Source organism: Sylvia atricapilla, chromosome 20 (assembly GCF_009819655.1).
Source record: "Sylvia atricapilla isolate bSylAtr1 chromosome 20, bSylAtr1.pri, whole genome shotgun sequence".
Lineage (NCBI taxonomy): Eukaryota > Metazoa > Chordata > Aves > Passeriformes > Sylviidae > Sylvia > Sylvia atricapilla.
Window position 1 is genome coordinate 8,659,315 of NC_089159.1, and position 23,079 is coordinate 8,682,393.

The 23,079-nt window shown below is 40.9% G+C and overlaps 1 protein-coding gene across 1 annotated transcript in view; it reads left to right on the forward strand.

Moving 5' to 3' along the window:
- The window catches only part of BRIP1 (BRCA1 interacting helicase 1), a 47,318-nt gene that overhangs the window by 13,144 nt on the left and 11,095 nt on the right, over window positions 1-23,079 (forward strand). Inside the window, exons 11-16 of the mRNA XM_066333510.1 lie at window positions 249-400; window positions 484-655; window positions 768-905; window positions 1,255-1,416; window positions 18,120-18,279; window positions 18,671-18,792. Of these exons, the coding sequence (XP_066189607.1) occupies window positions 249-400; window positions 484-655; window positions 768-905; window positions 1,255-1,416; window positions 18,120-18,279; window positions 18,671-18,792 (906 nt within the window). The remainder of the gene's footprint in view (window positions 1-248; window positions 401-483; window positions 656-767; window positions 906-1,254; window positions 1,417-18,119; window positions 18,280-18,670; window positions 18,793-23,079) is intronic.

A 23,079-nucleotide genomic window follows, 5' to 3' on the forward strand; every position in this document is an offset into this window, starting at 1 on the left:
TTGAAATGTTTTTACCCTATTTTCAAGTTGACTCCTCCTTTCTGTGTAAGCCAGATATGTTAAAAGCATTGTTAAAAATTGAAAGTATTGCTCCCTTTCCCTTGGCCCTTCTTTGCCCCTTTCCCTCTGACTTTATAGGTATTTTAAATGAACTTTTAAAGCAGTGAGCTGACAGTCTTGTATCTTTATTAACTTTGCTTTTGAGAGGACACTTAGAATGTTGTTAATATGGAATTTACCTCTGGCAGAAACATCTTGTTGCTGTCCTGGAAAAAGAGGAAAACGTGTCTATGCATGGGAGAGAGGAACTTATTGAGGTGCCAGTTGTGAGCCCTGCAACACAGATCGTGCTCAAAGGCCTGTTCATGGTCCTTTCCTGTCTCTTCAAAGAGAACAGCAGGTCAGGCCTAACATTTATGAGCTGAATGCTCACTGTTTGATTGCTTCATTGTCATTTTTACTGATATTTCTCTCTCTCTGTAGGTTTGCAGATGATTACAGGGTTGCTCTACAACAAACTTACACCTGGATGACTGAAAACCAACGTGATGATGCAGATACAAGTTCCTTCTTCACGAGGCCCAAGCACAGGAAGAGTTCAAGGCAGAAAACTCTCGTGCACATGCTGAATTTCTGGTGCTTGAACCCTGCTGTGGTGAGCTGAGTGTGAAAAAACCTAAAACAATCTGAGTGATAACAAATATGCATCAGATCTCAGAGGGGTTGTGTGGGTTTTCTAAATTCCTGCTTTTCTTTCTCCCACCTAGGCTTTTTCTGACTTAAATGAAGTTAGAACGATTGTTCTGACATCAGGCACACTCTCTCCCATGGATTCCTTCTCCTCAGAGCTGGGGGTGAAGTTTTCCATTCAGCTGGAGGCGAATCATGTTATCCGGAATTCCCAGGTAAACTGGCCGTGGCTGCTCCCTCTCCTGAGCTCTGATGCTGCCCATGGTACAAAACCCAAATCAAAGGGGTGGCAAACCCATTCTGTCAGTTAAAAGAAAGGCCCAGGCTTAATGCAGTGCAAAAAAGACATTTCCAAATTAATAAAGAGGCGATTTTTAGACACATTTCCCTGAAAAACCTGCCCGTGCTATATTGCTAACAGCCACCACGTATCAATTACCACACTTCAGGTACCGAAACTACTTTAAGAACTGTTTCTTTCACACTTAAAATTTCCTTACTGAAGCTGCTGTGATCCGTGCAGCCTGGTTTAGCATTCCCTTTCTCCCTGTGAATTTCTCCCAGGTCTGGGTTGGCACGGTCGGAGCGGGCCCCAACGGGCGCAAGTTGTGCGCGACGTTCCAGCACACCGAGACCTTCGAGTTCCAGGACGAGGTGGGAGCTCTGCTGCTCTCCGTCTGTCAGACACTTGGCCAGGGGATTCTGTGCTTTTTGCCATCCTATAAGGTAAGGAAAGCTGAATTCCTGTTCTTCCCCTCATACCACACGCCTTTGAGAATGCGCTGTGTGATCTGCTTTGTGCATCAGCATAACGAAATGTTTATCAAATAAATGGACTGTGATACAGTGGGATTATATTGTTATTGCTTGGCATTCAGGTTTGTTTTCAGGAGCAAACATGTTTGGTTTTCCTCAGCAGATGTACTTACTAACACAGCCAATCATTTCAATTAGCATTACCATCAAACCAGCCAGATCCATAGCTTTTCCTTGTGTCGTTTCCCTGAAGGTTTAGAAATCGTTTATTAATGAAAAAAAAAAAAATCACATAATGAAATGATACTTTCTATATAACTCAGCAGCACGAGTGCCTTTGCATGTTCTCTCTGTGCTATCAGAATGCAGAATTCATCCAGTTAGCTTCTCCTTCCCTCGTTTCTTGTTCCATTTCAGTGCATTGGAGATTGGAGTGTATTTTTCTTTAGTCAGGGGAATTGCTCACTGACATTGGCTGAAAGGAATCAAATTTCTCCATTTCAAACTATGTAATATCTAATTTCACTGACAACAGTTATCTAATTATGGTTAATCTGGATCTCCCAGTAGTTCTGCTTTCTTCTCTATTTGTTGTTACTGTTTATGGTCAGGAACAGGAATATAAACCTGCAAGATAATTCTGTAACTCATACTCATTTTTCTTGTGGTGCTTGCAAGGGTGTGACTTTCTAAATTTAAAATGATTACTTATAATTTTTTAAAAATCATTTTAACAGACAAAACACAAAGACCTCTCAAAAAAAATCTCAAAGAAATCCTACTAAATGACTAAAAACCCCAACATGATGGAAATAGAATTTCAGACCTTTCCCCTCATCCCTAAGCATCCTAAACAGAGAATATTTTACAAAATGAAATAAAAGCTTTTTATTCTTTTTTTACAAACCCATCATCTTTCGTTATTTAACTGGCAGGTTGCAGAGGGAGGGTTGTTTCTTGCCTGGGTGTCTTCAGGAATTGGAACCACAGTGCAATTCCTGACAGTAACCATTAGGTGACCACATCAGACCAGGTAATGTAAGCCCCTGAAGAAAGCGGATTACCGACCATAAATTTATTTAACCTCACAAAACTCTGCGCTTCCATGCAAAGGAAATGATCTGACAGGAAATCTCCAATTTATTTAAAGAATTTAACTGGAGCATCTTCCAGTTTCCAAGCCTTATCTTTCCAAGTGTGTCATGTTGGAGACTTAATCTGACAAATATTTATGAAATATCGGCCTGACAAATATTTATGAAAGTTTTGATGAGAATAGTAATGTGAATTGCAAGTACAGAGAGACTCGGTAATGACATTTAATAAAGGAGGAAAACAATTTCTGGCCAGCTCTGGAACCTTCCCCCTCCCTGCCCTTCTGCCTCACTGAAAGGTCACCCCACACACACGGAGTGTTCTGTTCTTTGTAGGAACACTCCCCGAGCCCAGCAAAGTATTGATAAATAGAAATTGCAGACAATTGAAGGATGATATTTTGAAATCACATTGCCAATATTTTTCTATGGATGCCCTTTTTCTTCCTACTACTTTTATTCGGGCTTGGGTTGCCTTTAAGTCTGAGATTAATATGTTGAAAATACAGAATAATGTAAGCACATTAGTGCAGGGAAAACAAGGTTCCTTCATCATCACACAGAATATTTGCATTTCAAAAGTGATTTTCACAGGAAATTGCTGCCTCTCTTTAAAATGCTGTAGCCTTCAAAGGAATTTTTCAAGGCTGTCAGGATCTGATTAATACACATGGTCATGTACCTCACTTTTATGAGTTAAGCAGATTTTTTGATGGCTCAATCTGTTTTATGAATTGAGGTTCAACTTTGGAATAAGTGACAGATAAAGGGTTTTTTTCATATCTGGAAGGCTGAGGACAATGCTCTGAATTTTAAGTACTTTCTATCCAGGTAATTTGATGGAGCTGGAATTTAGTTTGGTATGTACATTGAATTTCAGTTTGGAATTACTACCTACAATGTGAATGGAGAAAAAAACAGTAGTAGAGACATTTCCCTTTATCTTAACCAGGTATTTGAGTAAATGTATTTTTAATTGAAGACTGACTGTTTAAAATGGCAAATATATGGAGTTAATGCAGTGGAAAAAAAATACATGAATGGGCAAACAACCCATCAGCTGTACATCCCCACATTTGGTAGGTGTCTGGTTCGTGTGGGGTAATTCACAAACAACATGGAAATTTTTAGTATCATTGTTGGAGTTGTGGCACACTGACTTTTTTAAAAATCAGCTTGCTCTTAACATTCACTAAATTCCAACCCTCCATCATTTTTAAGGCTCCTAAAACCGGTGATACTATGCAACAAAAATGCATTTATGTGAAAATCAGTAGCAGCTCCAGCAAAAAAACACTCTATAAAAGAGAATATCAGAAGGTGAAAAGATTGCTCAGAAATCTAAGATGCTTTTAAACAAGATTAAGATAAGGCCCATTAGGGCTCATGTTGCCAACCTGTCTGCATTAAGATATATCTTGCCTTGGTGCCTGCATCTTGGATGATTCATTCAATATGTGTCATATCAAAGTCAGCCTAGCCAGCAAGGAGAAAAATGCTAATGCTTATAAATTTTAGTGATAATCCATCATGATGAATTAACTGACCTTTCTTAGTAGCTTTTTTTCTTTTCTTTTTTTTTTTTTTTTTTTTTTTTTTTTTTTTTTTTTTTTTTAAAAACAAAAGAAGCTTTGGACAATGATGTTAATGTTGGTTTGGTTTGGTGTGTTCCCTGAGGCATTGTTGGTTAATTTGGGTTTGCTAATTGAGGAGTCACCACCTGGAAGCAAAATTTGTCCAGTTGTAGTTGAAAAGGGTTTGAATGAGTGTTTTCAACAGGAAAATTCAGGAATTGATAAGAATTCTCTGCTTGAAAACCCGAGTTTGTAGCAGGGAGTTTGGACTGGATCTCATTTAAGAGTTCCTTGTAACCCAAACTATTCCATGATCAATTAGCATAAATTAGCATATGAATGATTAATGCTGCATTGCACTGGCTGTTCTCCTTGAGGATTTTGGAGTAAGGCTATAATGATGACACTTGCAAAAATAAATGCTAAATTTCACAGTAGAGATTTTATTTGTCTTCAGGAGCTGGTAGTTCAGAGTTCAGGCTCTGTCAGTCTCATCCCATTTCCCTGCTCTCTGGGCTGATGATGTGTTCTGGAGTGGGAGCAGCCAGGATTGGGTGACAGCAAATCCCTTTGGGCTGGAGCTCCTCTCCCTGTGTCAGGTATCCACCAAACCTGCCCAGGACTCTCAGGCAGGTGTTGTTTGCCCTTGTGCTGACAAACCATTCTTGGCACCCTCCCACAGCTCCAGACAGGCAGGAATTAACAATATTAATTAACTCTGAGCAGCGTGGAGCTGCTTTCAGCAGACTGGGAATCTTCAGGTTCAGGGGAGTTGTTTGGAATCAACAGGAGGAGCCTCAGTTTAACCTCTGGCTGTGACCACGTGGATTTCAGCCCTGGCCTGAGGTAAATGTGGCACCCTCAGATATGACAGGCTGAGGGAGGGATTTCATTTCATGATTAATTCTCGACGTCTGGCTCTTCTTCATTTCAGACAGAGCCTTTTCTTATTGAGACACATGAGATTGGTAGAAATCCCTGTTTTCGGGAAGTGCTTCAGTTACAGACAATGAATAGAGCTCTGAAAGGACAATATTTTTGTTCCTAAAACTTTCCTGAAACATGGGTTTGTAAATAAATTATAAGAAACCCATTTTTTCTGCCATCAATAAAACAAAGCAATGCTGCTTTCAGACAACTTTTACTTATTTAATAAATTACTTCAATAAATTTCCAAAGGATGGTAGTCTGTTTAGCTCAGCCTATTAAAAGCATTAAGATTTGAGCACTGGCTGTTAAAATGAGTAAATGGCAATATCACAAAGTTAAACAAATGCCAAAAAACATTTTCCAGAGTACTGGGATTGTAACAATACCATTAATGAGGGCAAAGAGGTTTTAATGCAATTTGCACATTCTAAAGTTTCAAAAAGAGGTTTTGAGTTAGTGCATTATTAATGTTCTGAACATCTGGAACTATGTAAGAGCCACAGACATTGAGCAAGTGCAGGGTTTCCCCACTAGGCCTGATGCTGTCTGATTTCCTCCCCAGCCAAAAGCTCGTTTTTAGAAGTTTGAGACAGTAAAATGACAATATCCAGATAAGAGAGAAACATTCCACAGCGTCTTTTCGCTTGGATTATGTGTGGAGGAAAAATTGGAAACCATTAGGTTCGTGCAATTAAAAGGTGAATTTGAAATTAAATAGGAAAATAGCTCTTTGCACCATAGATGGGGCTCCGAGGAATTATCCACTAAGTCCCATAAAAATGCTGCACTTTTTCTGCTGGGTGTATTTCTGTGTTTTATGCTTCATCAAGGGTAATATTCTCCTTGATGTTGCTGTTGACAGCTGTAGGAGGGCTTTGAAGAAGAGATTTACTCCTGTGTGTAAATATTTGCACCGTGTTGGGATCTGTTTGTGTCATTTATGACAGAAATTTCTTCTTTAAAGTTACATCAGCATTAACTTTCTGCACAATTTTAGTGTTGGAGAATGTAATTGACACAGTTACAGCCTACAAACGCTACAGGAAGGGAGAATGTCTCAATGTGTCATCCAATTTTAGATGTTTTGACTGCAGCCAATGCCCAACATCCTTGGGATGGAAAGGAAGAAGCCTTTAAACAGGTTTGGCATTTCAGGAGTGAGTTACGAAATAATCATAAATTAATCATGATGCTCACTTTCTGCTCCCAGGGGAGAGGTTTTCTCTTTCATTTGTTTGAGCCAGACATCTGCAGTGCTGCTGTGACAGCAGGTGAGAGAGCCCAAAGGTGCAGGGGGCTTTAGGGACAGAATCCTGGCACCTTCTGCCTCAAAGGGGAGCAGGTGATGAGCAGTGATGAAACAACCCCTGAGGCTTGTCCTGGCACTCTGGACTGAGCAGTGCCCTGGAAGTGCCAGGAGTTGTTTTGGTGTCCACTGTCACCACAGTGACCCTTTGGGGTTTTATTTCTCTTTGGAAGGAAAGGCTCCTGGCCAGGTTTAAAGCTGGTCCTTCATCTTTCCTCTGGTGGGAATCTTGGAGAAGTGATTCCTGTCTGATGGGCCATGATTTGGGGAAAATGTGCTCTAAAAAAGCTGAATTCTGATGGCTCCCAAATTATTAATTTCAACATTTGCACCTAATAAATGCAGCTAGAATTTCATTTTACTTGTCTATTATTATTTCTTCATTGCTTGTTTTTTGCTCTTCCCCTGCACTGGGAGTTTTCTTTTTGAACTTTAGCTCAGCTTATTTATGTTTTATGGTTTTTTTCCCCCATTAATCATATACAGTATCTACTTTCAGTTTAATTCTCTGTTTTCCATCATTTCAATATCAGTCACAGAAACTGTCTCTCTGTTGAGGCGCTCACAGTCATCCAAAAATACAATTATCTGAGGTGCTTCTGAGAGCTCCAAGAGCTTCTGTAAATCTTAATGTGATTCCTCAAGTCTACAGTTTGCTTTTCCCATTGACTTGGGCATAGAAATGTCTGTAAAAAACCTTTGTGTGAGAGGGAAGATTTTAACCATTCCCTCACAGCACTATGCTCTGCTTTGGACACTGCTGTGAAATTGCTTCAAATAGAAAAAACCACCAGCAGAAACAATGATAAACTCCACACAGAAATAATTGGAATGAGAGTTTTGGTATAACCAGGTGTATAATATTTATCTTTAATGTCATCAGTTCAATCCAACTCTGCCAAAGTAAATTTGCAGCTGGAGCTGGCAATTCACACCCTGGCTGGATCATTTCTTGTGGGATTACAAGAGGCTACAGCAAACTCACAGCCAGAATACTGCTGGATTCTGCAAAGGAACAATTGAAGTGTTCTCCTAAACTTTAATGATTTATTAGAAGGTTTCAATTTTAGAATTTTTTGACCTTGAGTTGTCTGAGTTTTGTTAGTTTTGGTGGTTGTTTTTTCCCCACTGCTTGGTTACCCAACAGCAGGCCAGGATAACATTTTGTCTTTGGGGATAATAACTGACAATCTGCATAATTGCAAAATTGTTTTTCTTCTTAAATAGTATGAGAGGATCATAGATGTACACACCAGTTAGGGAATTATTTTCCTGAATTCTGGGAAATTAGACAATCCAAATGTTAGAGGTGCTTTGAGACCTTAGAGGAGATGATCTGGGAGCCTGTGGCTGAATGAGCAGGTTCTTCCCCCTGTCCCTGTGACTGTTCTTGTGCTACTCTGTGGATCTCCTGAGCAAAGGAAAAGTTTTTATCCCTTTTATTCGTTTTTTTCCTAGCTAGTTTCCAGGTGGCTTTGTGAACTGTGGTGGCTCATCAGGAGGTCAGAGAAGTGTCAGAGGCAGCTCAGGGGAAGAGATGATATTGCACATTCCTCCTTTTTTGTTTTCAGTTTCAAGGATGAAACATTTTCGTGTTTCTGGGGTTTTTTTTAACATATTTTCCAGTGCTTGACTGTAATTGGAGTATCTATAAAGATCCTCCTCTGGAAATGCTGATTTTTTTCACTGTGGCTGATGTTGTGAAGCTGTTGGTGTGAGTTTGCAGCTTCCTTAACTCGCTCTGCCTGCCTGTGAACTAACCAAAGGACTGGAGAGGCACTCAGGTGAATCTTCTGGGTGACTGGAAATGTGGGTGAGGTGATATGAAAGGAATGCCCTGCAGTGACTGCTGCTGCTGTGCAGAGCACTGGGACTGGAGCTCTTGGCTGTCCCTGCCCTGAGACCTTTCCCACTCTGTTCCTCCTTGTGCTGGAACGTTCCCTCAGCCCAGGGGAAATCCCCACGTGTGCTTTGAGTCCCGCATTCTCTTCTCCAACCCCAGCCTGCAAAGCACGAACAAACACCCTGCTCATGACTCTGCTGAACTGCTGTGGTGACCAGCAAAGGCTGTGCAATAATTCAGGTGCCCTGTGGCACTTGCTTTTTACACGGAGCAGCTCCTTGCTGCTGGTGCTGCTCGTCAGATAAAGCGCGATCCGGAGCGACAGTCGTGGCAGATTATTGGAGATTGTGTCGAAAAAAATCATCTGCCACGCTGGCAGATGAGCGTTTGGCCTGTGGATTTCACACCCTGAGAGTTGGGCAGTTGAATATTTTATTACGCTGTTAATTTCAATACCCTGAGCAGACAGCATCGGGAAAATGAACGAAAAATCTATTATTGTTTCTCACTGCTGAGCTCTGACTTGTCAAAGTGCTGCAAGCTGAATTGTTGTAGCTCGTTAACACATGCTCCAATTTCCTTGTAATTAACACTTGCTGCTTGCATATTTTCCCTCCTATTTAAGTAGGAACTGCATTGAAAATGAGTTTTCACAGTCGAGAAGTTTGCACTCTGTGAGTGATGGGAGTCCTGATAGTAAATAACAGAGTGAACATGTCTTTTTCCTCAGGAGCTTTTAATAAAAGGGAAGGAAAGCAGTTGTGAACAGGGAATAATATCCATAAGCAACATTATTCTTTAGAAGGTGTGTCCTGCCCAGGTTATTTGAACATTAATGTTCTGAACTTTTAGAACCTGCAGAGTTCTCGGTCCCTTTGCCGTGTCTGTGAAAGATTCAGTGCCTGATGCAGGAGAGATGTGACTTCTTCATGTGTGAAAAACTCCAGATATGGGAGGAAATAACTGGAAAGGATTTATTTAGGGAGCATGTTCTGCATCAGCAGTGTAACAGCTCCTCCAAGAATCTGAATGTCAAATGTTTTGAAGGGAATACTTGGGCTACTTCAAATTCAGAAAAATTTGACATCATTGGGGGGGCCTGGGAGCCATCAATTGGTGGCTTAGAAAATGAGAAAAATCAGTTTGACCTCCTGATAGGGTAAGCAAGCTCCTGTGTGAGAACATTTAATTAGTGAGTGATGTATTCTTAAGAGTATTCCTTGCATTTTGATTCATTTTACAGCTCAGTAGTGGACTAATCTTTAGCAAAAATATTTCAAAACAAGTAACTCGCAAAGTGCTACAGTAAAAACTACATTTTCAGCTTTTACTTCCTATTTTTGATCAGGAGATGAGAAATTCTTTTCCTAAGAATCAGAAAAGTCTGTTTATTGCTTTCTGTTTGTATTTTTTAAGGGGAACAGAAGGTGAGGAGGGAGAAGGGATCGAGTCCAGGTGCTTGGAAGAAATGCTTAGCTTATTTATTTAATTAGAATTGTCTAATAACTGTGATGGGGGGACCTTAAACATTTCCTGTTGGGCTTGGCTTAGGGAGCAGAGGCAGCTCAGAGCTGTCCCCTGGCACCTGGGGCAGGGCCCAGGGCCAGGAGTGGCCTGTCCCAGCTCCTGGGGCAGCTCCTGGCCCAGGGTGAGGCTCCCTTCTCCCAGGGGCTCTGTGCTTCACTGCTCATGTGCCACTAACACAACCTGGGGTTCTTTTATTTCCCTTTATTCTGAAAAAACAAACAGGTCAGAGATGACTGAGCTTGGCTTCTGGCTGGGGAAGAGCAGCAGTGACTGCTGACATTCAGCATTCAGTGTGAATATTGACTTCATCCATGACCAGTTCATCATTTCCCTTTTTATTCCACACCAGGATTTAAACCATCCTTTTAAAATCTTTTTTTTTTATTCTTGAGGACTCTCTGCATGAAGGCTTTTCCCTCCCTGGGATGGGAAGGTGTAATGATAGCCTAGGGTGGATGTACAAGCACTTCCTGGAACACAGAACTTGCTGTCTTGGTTGATTTTAAAACCACAGAAAGAAACCCTGTTTTGAACCAGGTTGTTCCTAAACAGCTGCCACGGAGCTCAGAGCCTGAACAAAGATTCTCCACCTTCTTTGGGGGACAAACATGTTGGGTTTTTTTGGGAGAAGATTTCTATAAAAAAAGCTTCTTTAGCTGCAGAGGCAACATATTAACCGTGTTATTCTAAAGTCTTTGGCGTGCAAAACATTTCATTTTTCATTACTGTTGTCGCCGTTCACGTTTTCCATTATTTAAGGAGCTTCTTGAAAAATTGATGGTATGTTGGGACCAGAGAGACATCCTGTGGCTGCAGTGTTGATTTATGGCACATGGAACACACTTCAGTGCTTCAGTTTCCTGCTGGCGAGCGGCACTTTGTCACTGTCCCCAAAGAAAAATCCTGCCAGTGAAATCCCCCGTGCTGCCCCCAAGCTGAGTGATGCATACTTTGCCTTTGAAAATGATGATGAATTATTCACCTTTGATTGTGCTGGAGTGTGCACATGGTGATCAGAATCTTGTTCAGAATACGGAGGTTTTTCACCGTGGTCAGGGTTCAGTTGAATTATGGAGTTGTGTTGAGCAGTAGCTTTATCTATTTAATTTTTTTCCTTTTTTTTTTTTTTTTTTAATTTTATTTTTTATTTCCTCTCATTGTCTGTGTGGGTGAGCACAGGTTTTACCCCACGTTTCCCACCATATGTGGGGATCTCAACACCATTCTTGGTTCCAAATATTTGAGTTTCTTTCATGTTTGTTTCAAATTCCCTTTGAGAAAATAAATCCCGTACTTCTCAGTTTAAAAAGACACATTTTCCATGGAAATTCTTACAAATCACACTTCCATGGTTTTAAAGTTTTATCCTTCAAACTCATTTTCTGCTGGGAAGAAATAGATTAAGTGGAATAGCACAGTGCTGTAGATTTCTAATCCAGGACAGGATTTTCCCCTGGCTCTTTCCTGGGATTTTTTTTCCCCAGGAGGAGTGCTGAGGACAAACTCCATGAGTACCTGTTAGGACAATTCAGAGTTTCTGGGATCTTCCTTCAGAATTCTGGGAGGAATGTAAAATATCACAATCAATGTGGGACACGACTCCAGGTCCCTGTGCAGCCCCTTTGAGTCATAATCCCATTTTTTTTTTTACAATGTTCCATTTTGCTCTTATGGAGCATTTCATTCCAGACGCTCTGTGGGTCTTTGGGGAGGGAAATCAGGCAGGAATTCAGCTGGAATTTGTACTGAGGGAACCAGGCAGGTTCAGAACTCTTCTCTGCATTCCTGGGTGATGCTTCCTGATATAATAAATAGCTGGGAAATGTGCAGAAAAAAGCAGGTGGAACCTTTGCTTAATAAGAGCAATGCCCTTGTGAGGCCTATTTCCATTAAAATCAATTTAAAATTGATTAAATTGATTTAATTTTGGTCCATAAAGACAAGATTACCCCGTGCATGTGTGTTTATGTGGATGTTTAGTATTTCTCTCCAGTTTCCTGTTAACAGTGAGAATTTAAAGCTCTGTTTTGAAAGTGAATTTTACCTCAAAAATGAAATATTTTAGCACAGATATTTTCACGTTCTCTTAAAATGAAATCTGTTAGAATTGGAAGCTGAAAAAATGAAATTTGAAGCTTAAAATACCTGGGTTTTTTTTGGTGAAAAATCACTTTTCTATTTTGCATTGGCTCAGTCATTCAAATGAATGAATTTTAAATACCTTATCTTGTGTTAGAACCCTCCCATAAACATGAGGAGGGGCTGTGAATCAGTCTCTTGCTTAACCTTTCATGAAAATCTAATTGAGTGCAAACAACTGCTTTAAATAATTCAGTGGCCTCAGTTATTCTTGGCTGGTGGAGTCCCAGCCCAGAGCAGTGCAAATGTCTGGGTGCTGAGCAAAATTGAGGCTTTTCTCTTTTTTTGTTGGTGAAAAATACAATTAAAATGACCTTTTGAGGAAGTGTATGGGGCGTATAAGAAGAAAAAAAGGTGAAATGTAAATTAATTCTGCCAACTGGGTGAATGATTTGTGGCCCAGAGGTGAATATTCTTTCAGTCCTTCTCGAAGTGGGGAATCGTTTTTGGTGGTTTTGATGATTGTGGTTGGGTTTCTTTGCTTGCTTTTCATCCCTTTTGCTTTTGTTGAGGGATACTGTGCTTTTTATGGGGTTATATTTTTAATAGTTCTGGAGTGCTTTGCAATCCAAAAGGATTTCAGAGATTGGGATAATGGACATTAGAGTTTATTGTTAGTTAGCCCAAATATTTTCCCTCTTGTTTCTGGAAGGAAACTCAATTTTCCTTTCACACCAATCCTTCCAGGCAGTTTGTTCTTGTCCCTTCAATCTTTTATTCCCATTTTATTTCTGTGTTTCCTTTCTTCCTTCTGTTGTTTCCTTTCTGTGTACTTTTAACCTCAAAGACCCTTTTTTTCGTTGCTGTTGTTGGCTTTTGTTTTGGGCTTGGTTTGTTTGTTTTTTAACTAAAAGTGGAAATGGAATGAATCAGTGATCCTCTGACCCCACATTGGTAAACTCTTTGTAAAATTGCCTTTTTTTCCCCAAAGTGAAGAGTTCCAATATTCCTGGAGCTCAGTTGCCTGTAGGATTCTGGGTTGTTTGGTACCAAGTTTGGGCAAAGTTTTTAGTTCAAGACCTGTCAAATAACTTCTCCTAATTCTCTACTTTTCCAAACCATCTTAATCCTTGAAGAAATTAATTTAATAGAAACCTGTAATACCAAAAAAAGTGGGTGAAATCTCCACTCTCCAGGGTCCCTTTGAAATAACAGGACTTTAAGGCCCCTATGTTTTGATTTAATGACTGGATGTGTTTTAGGATTATCACTAATAAAGGGACAGTTCCATCCCTTTATAATGGAAGCAGAACTTTCATCCAGGTGATTCTCCTGGGACCAGAGGGATTGGAACAGAAATTGGAACAGCTGACTCAGCACATCTCCTCCTGGCAGCTTTTGAAGGGAATGCAATAATATCATTTCTGGAATTAGAGTCATGATAAAAACATCTGGGCCTTGACATCAGCAGAGTGGAAAATATGATGTCCTCCAGCCTAAGAGCTTCAAGTTGCAGCAGGACCTGTCAGAGTGTGTGGGGTTCTTTAATTTTTATATTTATTTTCACTGAAAGGAGGAGAGGAGGCAGGTGGAGGCTGAGTTGTCCTGTGATACAAACCCACCTGTACTTGGTTTATTTGCTGCCAGCCCAAATGGTGGGAAACATTTTGTAGCAAATCAAAGGAAGTGCATTTCTTCTCGACAGTCTCTCTGAATTTAAGAATTTTCAGAGTTTAAAAAAAATAATTATCTTCTTTGATTGGTTGTGCCACCTGTTATTTTTTTCTGGCAAGATACAAACACTGCAGAGCAATGCTGATAGAGCAGCACTGGGAGGAGTCTCTCTCCATAGTGGTGGGGGGGATGAGAGCCCTGTTTGGTGCCAGGGGCTCCCTTTGGGTCACAGTCACTCCATTTCATTCCCAGGAGCTCCTTTTGGGTGCCAGGGGGATCCTTTTATTCCCAGGACGTCCCTTTCATGCCCAGTCACTCCCTTTTGTTCCCAGGGGCTCCCTTTGGGCCTCAGTGACTCCCTTTGGGTGCCAGGGGTTCTCTTTGGGTCCCAGTCACTCTATTTCAGTCCCAGGGTCTTCCTTTTATTCCCAGTCACTCCATTTGAGTCCCAGGGGCTCCCTTTGAGTTCCCAGTCACTCCATTTCAGTCCCAGGGTCTTCCTTTTTTATTCCCAGTCCCTCCCTTTCATTCCCACTGGAGCAGAGTCCTGTTGTTCTGTCAGAACCAAGTTCTCCTGGAGAAAACCCAGCGTGGAGCCTCTGAGCTCCTGTTGCCATCTCTGGAGTTTTGTGCTGCCTGCAGAACTTCTGTTTGACCCTTCAGACACGTTTCCAGCCCACTGGAGACACGCTTGGATTTGAAGCAGTGCTTATTCACAGAGAAAATCCTGGGAGCAAACACAGGGAAAAGGCTTTTAGATCAATGCTGCTCCCTCGGGGAGCTCAGACTTTTTGCACTAACAAGTGGTGCCAATACTGTGATTTTTATTAAGAAAAACCTAATGGCTCTTCCCTTTCTCTCCTCCAACTCCCTGAATATTTGAATAACAATGGAGAGTGCGACTTCATATCATTACTCAGAAGCAAGATTTAAAAAAGCCAAGTTTGAAGAAGTGGGGCTATTTTAGAGTATAATGGCAGGTTTTTAAGAAGGGCTACAAGATGTTTGTGTAAGTTGTGTTCGCCTTGAAATACCTTTTGTCCAGTTATTGTATAAATGTGGGGGAAACAAGAACAGCTCGTGGTGTTACAGGTGCACAAGGACACAGTGCAATTGCAATGATAATTATTTTGAAATAATTAAGAGTTGGTAAATTACCCAGTAAAGTCAGAGCTATTTTACGCTGCTGTCAGGTGCTTTTTAGGTCATTTTTCCTTTTTGTCCTGTACTGCTGTGGAGCATCTTTGGATATTTTTTAGGAGTTTTGTTGTTTCCCCAAGCACTTTTGATTATTTCTGTGGTACCTTTTTTCCTCTGCTGACGAGGAATGTGCCATTCATGATGTGAATCAATGCTGAAATCTTTTATGTAAAGAAATGAGCGGGACAAGAGCTAAAATAAGCCAGAATTTTTCTGTTAGACCTTCTCTAAATTGTTTCCTACCCCACAACTCCCTGTCAGCAGGTGATGGATCCTGCAGGAAAAGCACATCCCTGAAGTTAACTCCCCAAGTTTGATCCAATGGTGCAAATTACAATCAACTTGCCTTAGGGTAAAACACATTAAACCTGGGTTTGCTTCGTGACCTGGGAGCCCCCTGATGGGGTTTTTGGCACTGGATAAAACCAAGCAGCAAATGGAAAAGGGGCAAAGCTTCTCCTTTGTGGGCACACTTGGGAGTGCAGCAGAAGGGAAGGAGGTGGTGAGGAAACAGCTCTCCCCATCCCCAAACTTCCAGGATCCTTCACAAACTGCTTCAGGAGGGAATGCTGGCCTGGATGGATGGCAGAGCCCCACACTGAGCTCCAGGTTGTTATGGATCAAGGCTTACAGGTGGCTTTGAATGGCAGAGAGGAATAAAAGGGAACAGCTCTCCCAGTAAACATCCCTCAGTGCATGGGGAGATGACAGATTCTTTCTAACAAGATTTTCTGCTCTCTTGGAGGAAGACCATTTGTTAATAAACCATTTGAGAATCCATTTTTAAGGGATTTAATAAAATATACACAGGCTGCCTTCCAGTGCAGGAACTATTATTCCCTTGGGTAGGAGGAGTGACTGACTGGGGGCATTAATGGTTCCTTCCTGTGATTCCTGGCATTAGATCTTGCTCCCATTTGCACTTTTCCAACCCAAAGTGAAATTATTTTTTATGAGAAACCCGCACTTGGTTCCTGGCTCTTCTGAGGCATGTGTGTGTTCTATATTTTATTTATTTGTATTCAGTCAGCTCCATAATTCCTGTTGTTTTAGTGTCTGTCCATGCCATGGGTCTTGTGTTTTTTGTGGATACAAGGAAAGTTTCCATATCTAGCAAACTCCATTAATGGAAGAGGTAATAGCTGTTGTGTGAATTAAATGAATTGCTCCATTCTTGCCAAAGATTTCATAAATAATTCCCATATTTCCATCAAAATCACAGATTTTTCTGTTGTGATGGTTGCTGTCAATGAAACAAGAAACCTGAAGCTTGGCCCAAGAGGGGGACTTGCTTGGGGGGTTGGGCAACCCACAAAGAGAAAAGATGTTTTCTTAAGAATTTGGATCAAGGTTTTCTCCTGCCACCTTTGCCTTTCTGAATATAAATTTTACTTTTTCAAATGCAGGAGAAATACAGTGGAATTGAGGGATTAAGGAGTTTCTGTGAGGAATCTTGCCCTTCTAGCAAGAACATTTCCTAGGGCTGTGCTGGTGAGAAATCCCACTGGGTGGGACGAGAGGAGAGGAGAAAACCAGGGGCGAGTGACCCTTGGAAGTCCAAGCCTGGATGGTTTTATCCCTGGAAATGTGAAATTCTGCTGTGTCCTTTGCCTGGCAGTGCCAGGAGGCAGCTCAGCAGGGATTGCTGAGTGGGGCCCAGGCAGCCCCAGCTCCACAGCAATGAAATGTGGGAAGTGAGTGATGTTCCAGTCCCTGGCACATCCCAAATGGATGTACTTAGAGCTGTAATGTGTTTGCTGCTCTGCTTTCCCAGAATTATCTCCACATCACATCCAAGAAGTGAGGCCACAGCAGCAGGCTGGCATGGCAAGATGGACACTCATTGCTCAGTCACAGGGTTACAGCCTCTCTAGAAAAAGAGATTACAGGCAGGATGCTGCCAGGAAATGGCAGAGCTGGGAGGGAAGGGGACAGACAGGAGGACAGACACATTTAGCAGAGCTGATTTGTTCTGCAGCTACAGCTCTGTGTGTGGGGGAAACTGCTCCTATACTCATCACTTACTCCCTCTGTGCTCCTTGCTAATGGTGTCACATCAGTAGTAAATCAAGAGTAATTCCCTGAGCAGAGACTGGGACAGACAGGGGAAATGCAAAATAACAGCATTTATCCCCCTCTTGTAAGGAACCCATCCAAATTCTTCATGTCACAGAAGGACTTCAGATCTTTAATGCTGAGAACATGAAAAATGCAAAGGGCCTCGTCACCAGTTTCCTATAAATTTTCAAATGTGACAACAATTAGTTGTCATTAGTTCTGCTTCACAGTAGCACTTAAAGTGTGGCTTTGGACCTGGGACAGATTATTTTGGTAACAATCAGCCATTCAAGATCCTGGAGCTTGGCTGGAGTGCACTGGAAACGAGTGGGCTGCAGGGAAGGGATGCTGTGGCTTTGGGAGGAATGAAGCAGGGCAAGTGCAGGTTCCAGATGGAGCAGTTTATGGAGCCTGGAGCAAAATATGGAAAAGTCTTCAGGAGGGGAGTGGAGGGAAGTGCAGACACATTCAGAGCACAACCCTTATTGCAGGATCTGGGAGTTTAAATCTCGTCTCTGACCCTCAGACACTGCACAGAGTCAGTAACACACTGAAGATCACTGAGCAGCAAAAGGGTGAAATGGAGGATTGAATTCTGTCCACTGAGCCTTTGGTTCACTCTGGGACGTGTTGCCTTGTCCTTGTCTCCAGGGCAGCTCAGGGAGGGACTTTTTTGCTCCCTGACTTGATAAAATTCAATGTGGAAGTTGATACATTTGCTAAATAACCCCCAACCAGCTGACTTCAGGTTCTGTGCTAATTTTAAACGTTTGATTTCTATAATGCAACATTTTCAGTATTTGCAGTAAAAGCGGGACAAGTTTATTTGCTTGAGAGATTTGAACACGTTCTGACTCGGAGTGAAACGTGCACAGTTCAGAATGTGGTGGGTGTAACAAATGATGGGCTCTTCAAGAAGCAGAGGAGCCTGAGAAATCCTACATGAATATTTCCTCCCCCAACTTCTCTCTGCAAATTTTTAAATATTGCAGTGTTCTAGAAATTTAAGATATTAAGGTTTGTTTCTAATTAATTTGGAATTTGTTTCTGATCTTACTTAGTAATCAAAAAACCAGGGAACTTCCATTTTTCTTTGGATGACATTCCTCTACTTTGAAGAATGCCACCGGAAGTTCTTTAGTGACCACTGTCATACATTTAGAGAGTTTTACTTTGACAACTCAAAAATCTACATTATTTCTAATTAGCAAAATGAGTGCCCTCCCTGTTTCCCAAGTGCTGCACTGCTGAGGTTCTGTGCATGGAGGGAAAATTTACATTTCCAAATACAAAACCTGAATAATATAACTTCCCCAAAAGAAATGCCTTTGTGTGCTTTATTTGAGCAGTTCAAGTAGTTGACATGGGTTTTTTCTGTTGGTTTTCAGATGCTGGACAAGTTAAAGGATCGTTGGATGCACACTGGCTTGTGGAGGAAGCTGGAGGATGTTAAAACAGTCATTGCAGAGCCCCAGGGAGGGGCCAAGAGTGACTTTGATGAGCTGCTGCAAATCTACTATGATGCAATCAAATCTAAAGGAGACAAAGGTACATTTTGCAGCCATTCAAAATGGCTGATGCAGACTCCTCAAGGAAAATTCAAGATTTCACATTTAACATTTTGCTGTAGGTACACATTGTTCTTGCATAATTAATACATTTATTATAGGTATAATTATATATAGTTATAAATATGTAATTACCCCTGTATTATCTAATGTAAAATTATTTGATGGTCAAAATCAGGATATTATTGATCAAAGTGGAGTTAATCTCCTCCCTCCAACAAGTCTCTCTGTGTTTATAGCCACTCACCTTTCCAGCCAGTGTATTGTACTATTTTATAATCCTAGCTCTTGAACAGATTTTGGTGACAGTTTCTCCTGATCCTCATCTTCTCCCTGGGATAATGTGTGTGATAATTGCTGTGCTGTTGCAGATGGAGCTCTGCTGATAGCTGTGTGCAGGGGGAAGGTCAGTGAGGGGCTGGATTTCTGTGATGAGAACGCCAGGGCAGTTGTGACCATTGGAATCCCCTTTCCAAACGTGAAGGATCTTCAGGTAGGACATCACTGCAGGGTTAGAGTGGGGTTTTATATCATCTTCAACACACTAAATATGCACAAAATACCTTTTCTCTGTGTTTACCTTTGAACTTTTCTCCATCCCATTTGAATCCTCTGAGTTACCTTGCACAGGTAAGAGATGGAGCAGCTTTAAATATGGCATTTTATTGAAGCAAACAGGTGGAGAGATAAAGGTTGTTTAATTATGCTATTATTTTGCAATATAACTGTATAACTGTCCCACTGCTTGCACCATCTCACCTTTCTAATCCCATTACCTTCTTCAGTGTAATTATGTGTCCCACTTCAGCACAGAGGGGAACTGAAAACCTTTTCCAAGCTTGTGCTGCTTTATTAGCTTGCAGTTTTGAAGCATGAATTTATGACACAACATAAACTCTTCCTGGATACTGAGGACAGCACTATTTGGAATATTCAAGCTTCATGTAACTTTAGGCAAACACTTGTAAGCTCCTTGTAAAAACAGCATTTTGGAATGGCTGCAGTTAAATAAATCTGAGCCTGTTTGTGTTTTGCAGGAGGTGGTGAAAGCAGCATCCTGTTGCACTGCTGTGTAATTGCCCACCTCAACACTTCCTTCCTTTTGACTTGAGCAGGGCTTGTCTGACAGATGATGTTCCATTAGAGCAGCCACTGCAGAGCTGAAAGGAACAGAAAGCCAGTAAATATAGAAAAGTCTTTTTCTAGGCTTTCTGCTTTACTGAATAAAAGGCTTATTATTGGTTAGTTTGTAATGCCATTTCTGTGGCATTTTTGGCCTGTGCCACTGAGGTGCTGCCACTGCTCCCAGTCCCTGTCCCTGCCCTGTCCTGTGTGTTCCTCTGAGACCTTTTGGGACTACTCTGTGAAGCCAAGAAACAAAGTGAAGGATCACAGGATAAATAAATACCGGGAGCAGCTGGATTCTGGTTCTCCCTAATGCCAAATCAAACAAAAAAATCATAGGTTTGCACTTGAAAGGCCAAACAGACTCAGCTTTGGTTTGAGAGATGTGTTCTGAGCTTAAGTGAACAAGCAAAGGCTTCTTTGTTGTCTGCAGCATGTGCCTAATTCCAGCCTTGCTGGGAAAAACCCACATCCTACAAGGACCAGGGAGGCTGTGTTAGTGCAGTTCTTCCAATGTTTGCAGAATTCCTTGGAGCACTTACTCAGCCACAACATTTTTTGTCCTACTAAAATATAATGCACTCTACTGTAGTGTAAAAACTCACATTTAAAGAGTACTCAGCCTCTTTTTCTAGAGGTAGAAGTGCTGGGTTTTAAGGGCATGTGCTGACAAGGTGGAAATCCTTTGTCTGTCGTATGGCTGGAACTTCACAATTAATACCAAATGATTTCCTGAAAGTCAATGGGTTTGGGTTCTAAATGATACAAAGTGAGGTTGAAAAAAAAGTGTTATGGGTGAATTATCTTCACAGTGGATTATGGTTTCATTTTACCTTGAGTTCAACCAGCTATTTCAGATAACAATCACAGGCACTACAGCCCATTTCTGATAACTATATTTTAAAAATCAGCGTGCTGTTGAACTATTTTTTTTTTTTTAATTAGACTGAAGAAAACCCCTAAATTTTTCAGTAGGGCTAGAAACAGTAGCTGCCAAATTGCAAGCAGCTCAAGGTCTGAGTGTGTCTGTTCAGAGCTGGGAGTGCCCAAAGCTCTGCAGTGATCAATTCTGGATGAGAGAAGGGCAGGCACCAGTCTCTCAGCATGAGATTTGCAGAGCTCCTTGCAAAGAGGCTGGAGGAAATGGGTTTTATTTTAAATACCTTTATATTGAACAGGCTTTTGGTTTTGCTCAAGGCTTTAGGGTTATCAGATCCCCAAAAATTCTGTATTAATGCTAATTTTTTTTTTAACCAGCTGAGTTGCAAGAAGGATAAAGTGAAGGAGGGTCACTCTGAAGAAGGTTATTAGTACCTTTGTAGAAATAGAAAAGAAATTTGGAAGATTAGGCATCTTTTTTCAGCTCAGGAAAGGAATTGGAATTCCCAAATTAAACAGTGAAAGTTTAGAGAATAGTTACACAGCATTTGGGTGGTGTTTCTTTGGATTTTTGAAAACTGGGTAAAGCCTGGAACTTCTGGGGAGGACCTTGAGTTCTCAGCAGACAAAATCCAAACCACAGTGACACAGGTCAGGATGGACTCAGACAGAAAACTGTGCATCTGTGGCTCTCCCACAGCAATGGGTGCTCAGCAGAGGTACCAGAAGAGGAAACTGATAAGGTGATTAATAATGACATTCCTTTCAAAATAGGAAATGCAAGTGATTAACAATTCCCTTGGAACAGCCATGAATTATATGCTTCTGGGATTGGCTTAAATCACTAAAAATGCTCGGCTTCTACATGAAAAAAAAACACTTGAATGTCTGCTTTTTGGGTTAATAAAAGTCCTCTTAAGCCTCAATTCCATAACCCCTTACTCCTGCACAGAGCTTTTACTTGTGTGAGTAATCCCTTTAATACTCCCAGGACTGAGCACAACCAGCAGGGTTTGTGGAATTGGGCCTTAGGAGAGCAATATTTTATGTTGGCAGTTTGATGTTGGCTCATCTCCACTAATATGACTTGTCTGTGATCAACCTGCTTTCTAAATATGTTTTATGATTTGTAACTTGATTGAGCTGTAATATTAGAGAACATAAATAATGTGACAGCAAGGGATGGATAATCCCACAGATGTGTTATCTGATGCTAACATACTGTTAATTAACTTCTCTTAGATATTTTGAAGTGTAGCATTTTGGATCCAGACATCAATCTTGGGCAAGAAACTCATTGTCAAGCGTGATGAATAATATCCAATTTTAGTTTTTCCATATGTTTGTCCTAAATATATGCCACAAATCCTGGTATTAAAGGGCAAACATTTGAATTCCTTAAGTAACTGTGTGCTCTTATAAGTTCCAGTATTTTCTGGGGAGGCTTTAAAGAGAATGATTTCGTTTCACTTCAACATTTTTAGGCATATTGTATCTTAGGTTCACTGCTTTTCACAAAGAGAAGAGTCTAAAACACTTTGTCAGGGTTAGGGAGAAAGAAATGATTCAGAAATAGGACCTGATTATAAACAAAACTGATTGAAGAAAGAGGCCAACCCCCTAATTCTGTGTTATTGCAGAGGGTTTCACATTGCTGAAGAATCAGGTTGCTAAAACAAAATAATATAAAAGAAAATGTTCAAGGATTGCTCAAAGCTCTGGTGCTCTCAGTGGTAGAGTTTGGCTCGAGTAAAGCAGGAAAATTTATTTCAGAGCCAAAAATGACTTCTTTGGCTGTGACCAGGATTTCCTCTGCCTACCTCTGGGACCTGAAAGTAGAGGTAGGAAAATCTGATTTTGGAGCCAAGTGTGACTTGTTTAGTTCAAGTCATAATTTACTGTTCTTACCTTGGGGAGCTGAAAATAAAGAGCTCGCTGCGAAATGTTGATAATGGGCAGCTCTGAAGTGCAGGCCCTGAGCTCCCCTGCCCAGAGAGCGTTTCTGCACTTCCACCTCTCCAGATGCTTTTGATCCTGCTGCAGGAGAGTGAATTAATCATGGAACAGCCAGCAGAAACTTGACCAAAACACAGCAGAAAATGCAGAAAAGTCAAACTCTTTCACATCAGCCGATGGGCAAGGCAAATAAACTCAGTGAGACTGAGAGTTCTGAGCTCGAGTTTGCCTTTAATGGGAATTATTTCCTTTCTTGTTTCCAGTGTCCTGACTTGCAACACAAAGGAAATCATCACTTCAGTTACAGTTTCTGGGCTTGATGTAACTTCGTGATACAAAATTTTTGCAGCTCTTTGGCTGAAGTTTCCTCTTCTCTTATCTCGACAAATTGAGATATTTCTATCGTTTCAGAAAAATGATGTGTTTCAGTATTGAATTTCTGCTCCTTATGGAAGTTTTTAAGCCTATATGTTTTGTGTCCCTTGAAGGGAGAAAGAGTTATGTGCTACTTAAGTGATTGCTGAAAAAAATAATTTTATTTATCATATTCTAGGAAAGGCAAGATTTCTAAGAAAATTATTCTTATTTTAACATTTAATTGAATTGAAATTATTATTATTCTTAACCAGAGTTAGGAAACATCCCTTGCTCTGTATTTCATCTTGCCTTTGCATCACTTATTAATAAAGAAATACGGGCAAAACCAACGCAGAAAATTATATTTTATGGGAGGTCATTGTTGTGTTATATTTGCTAGAAAATTTCTTGTGAAGTTAAGAATTTTTTAGGGGGAGAAGGCTTTTAATTTCCTCTTTATTCC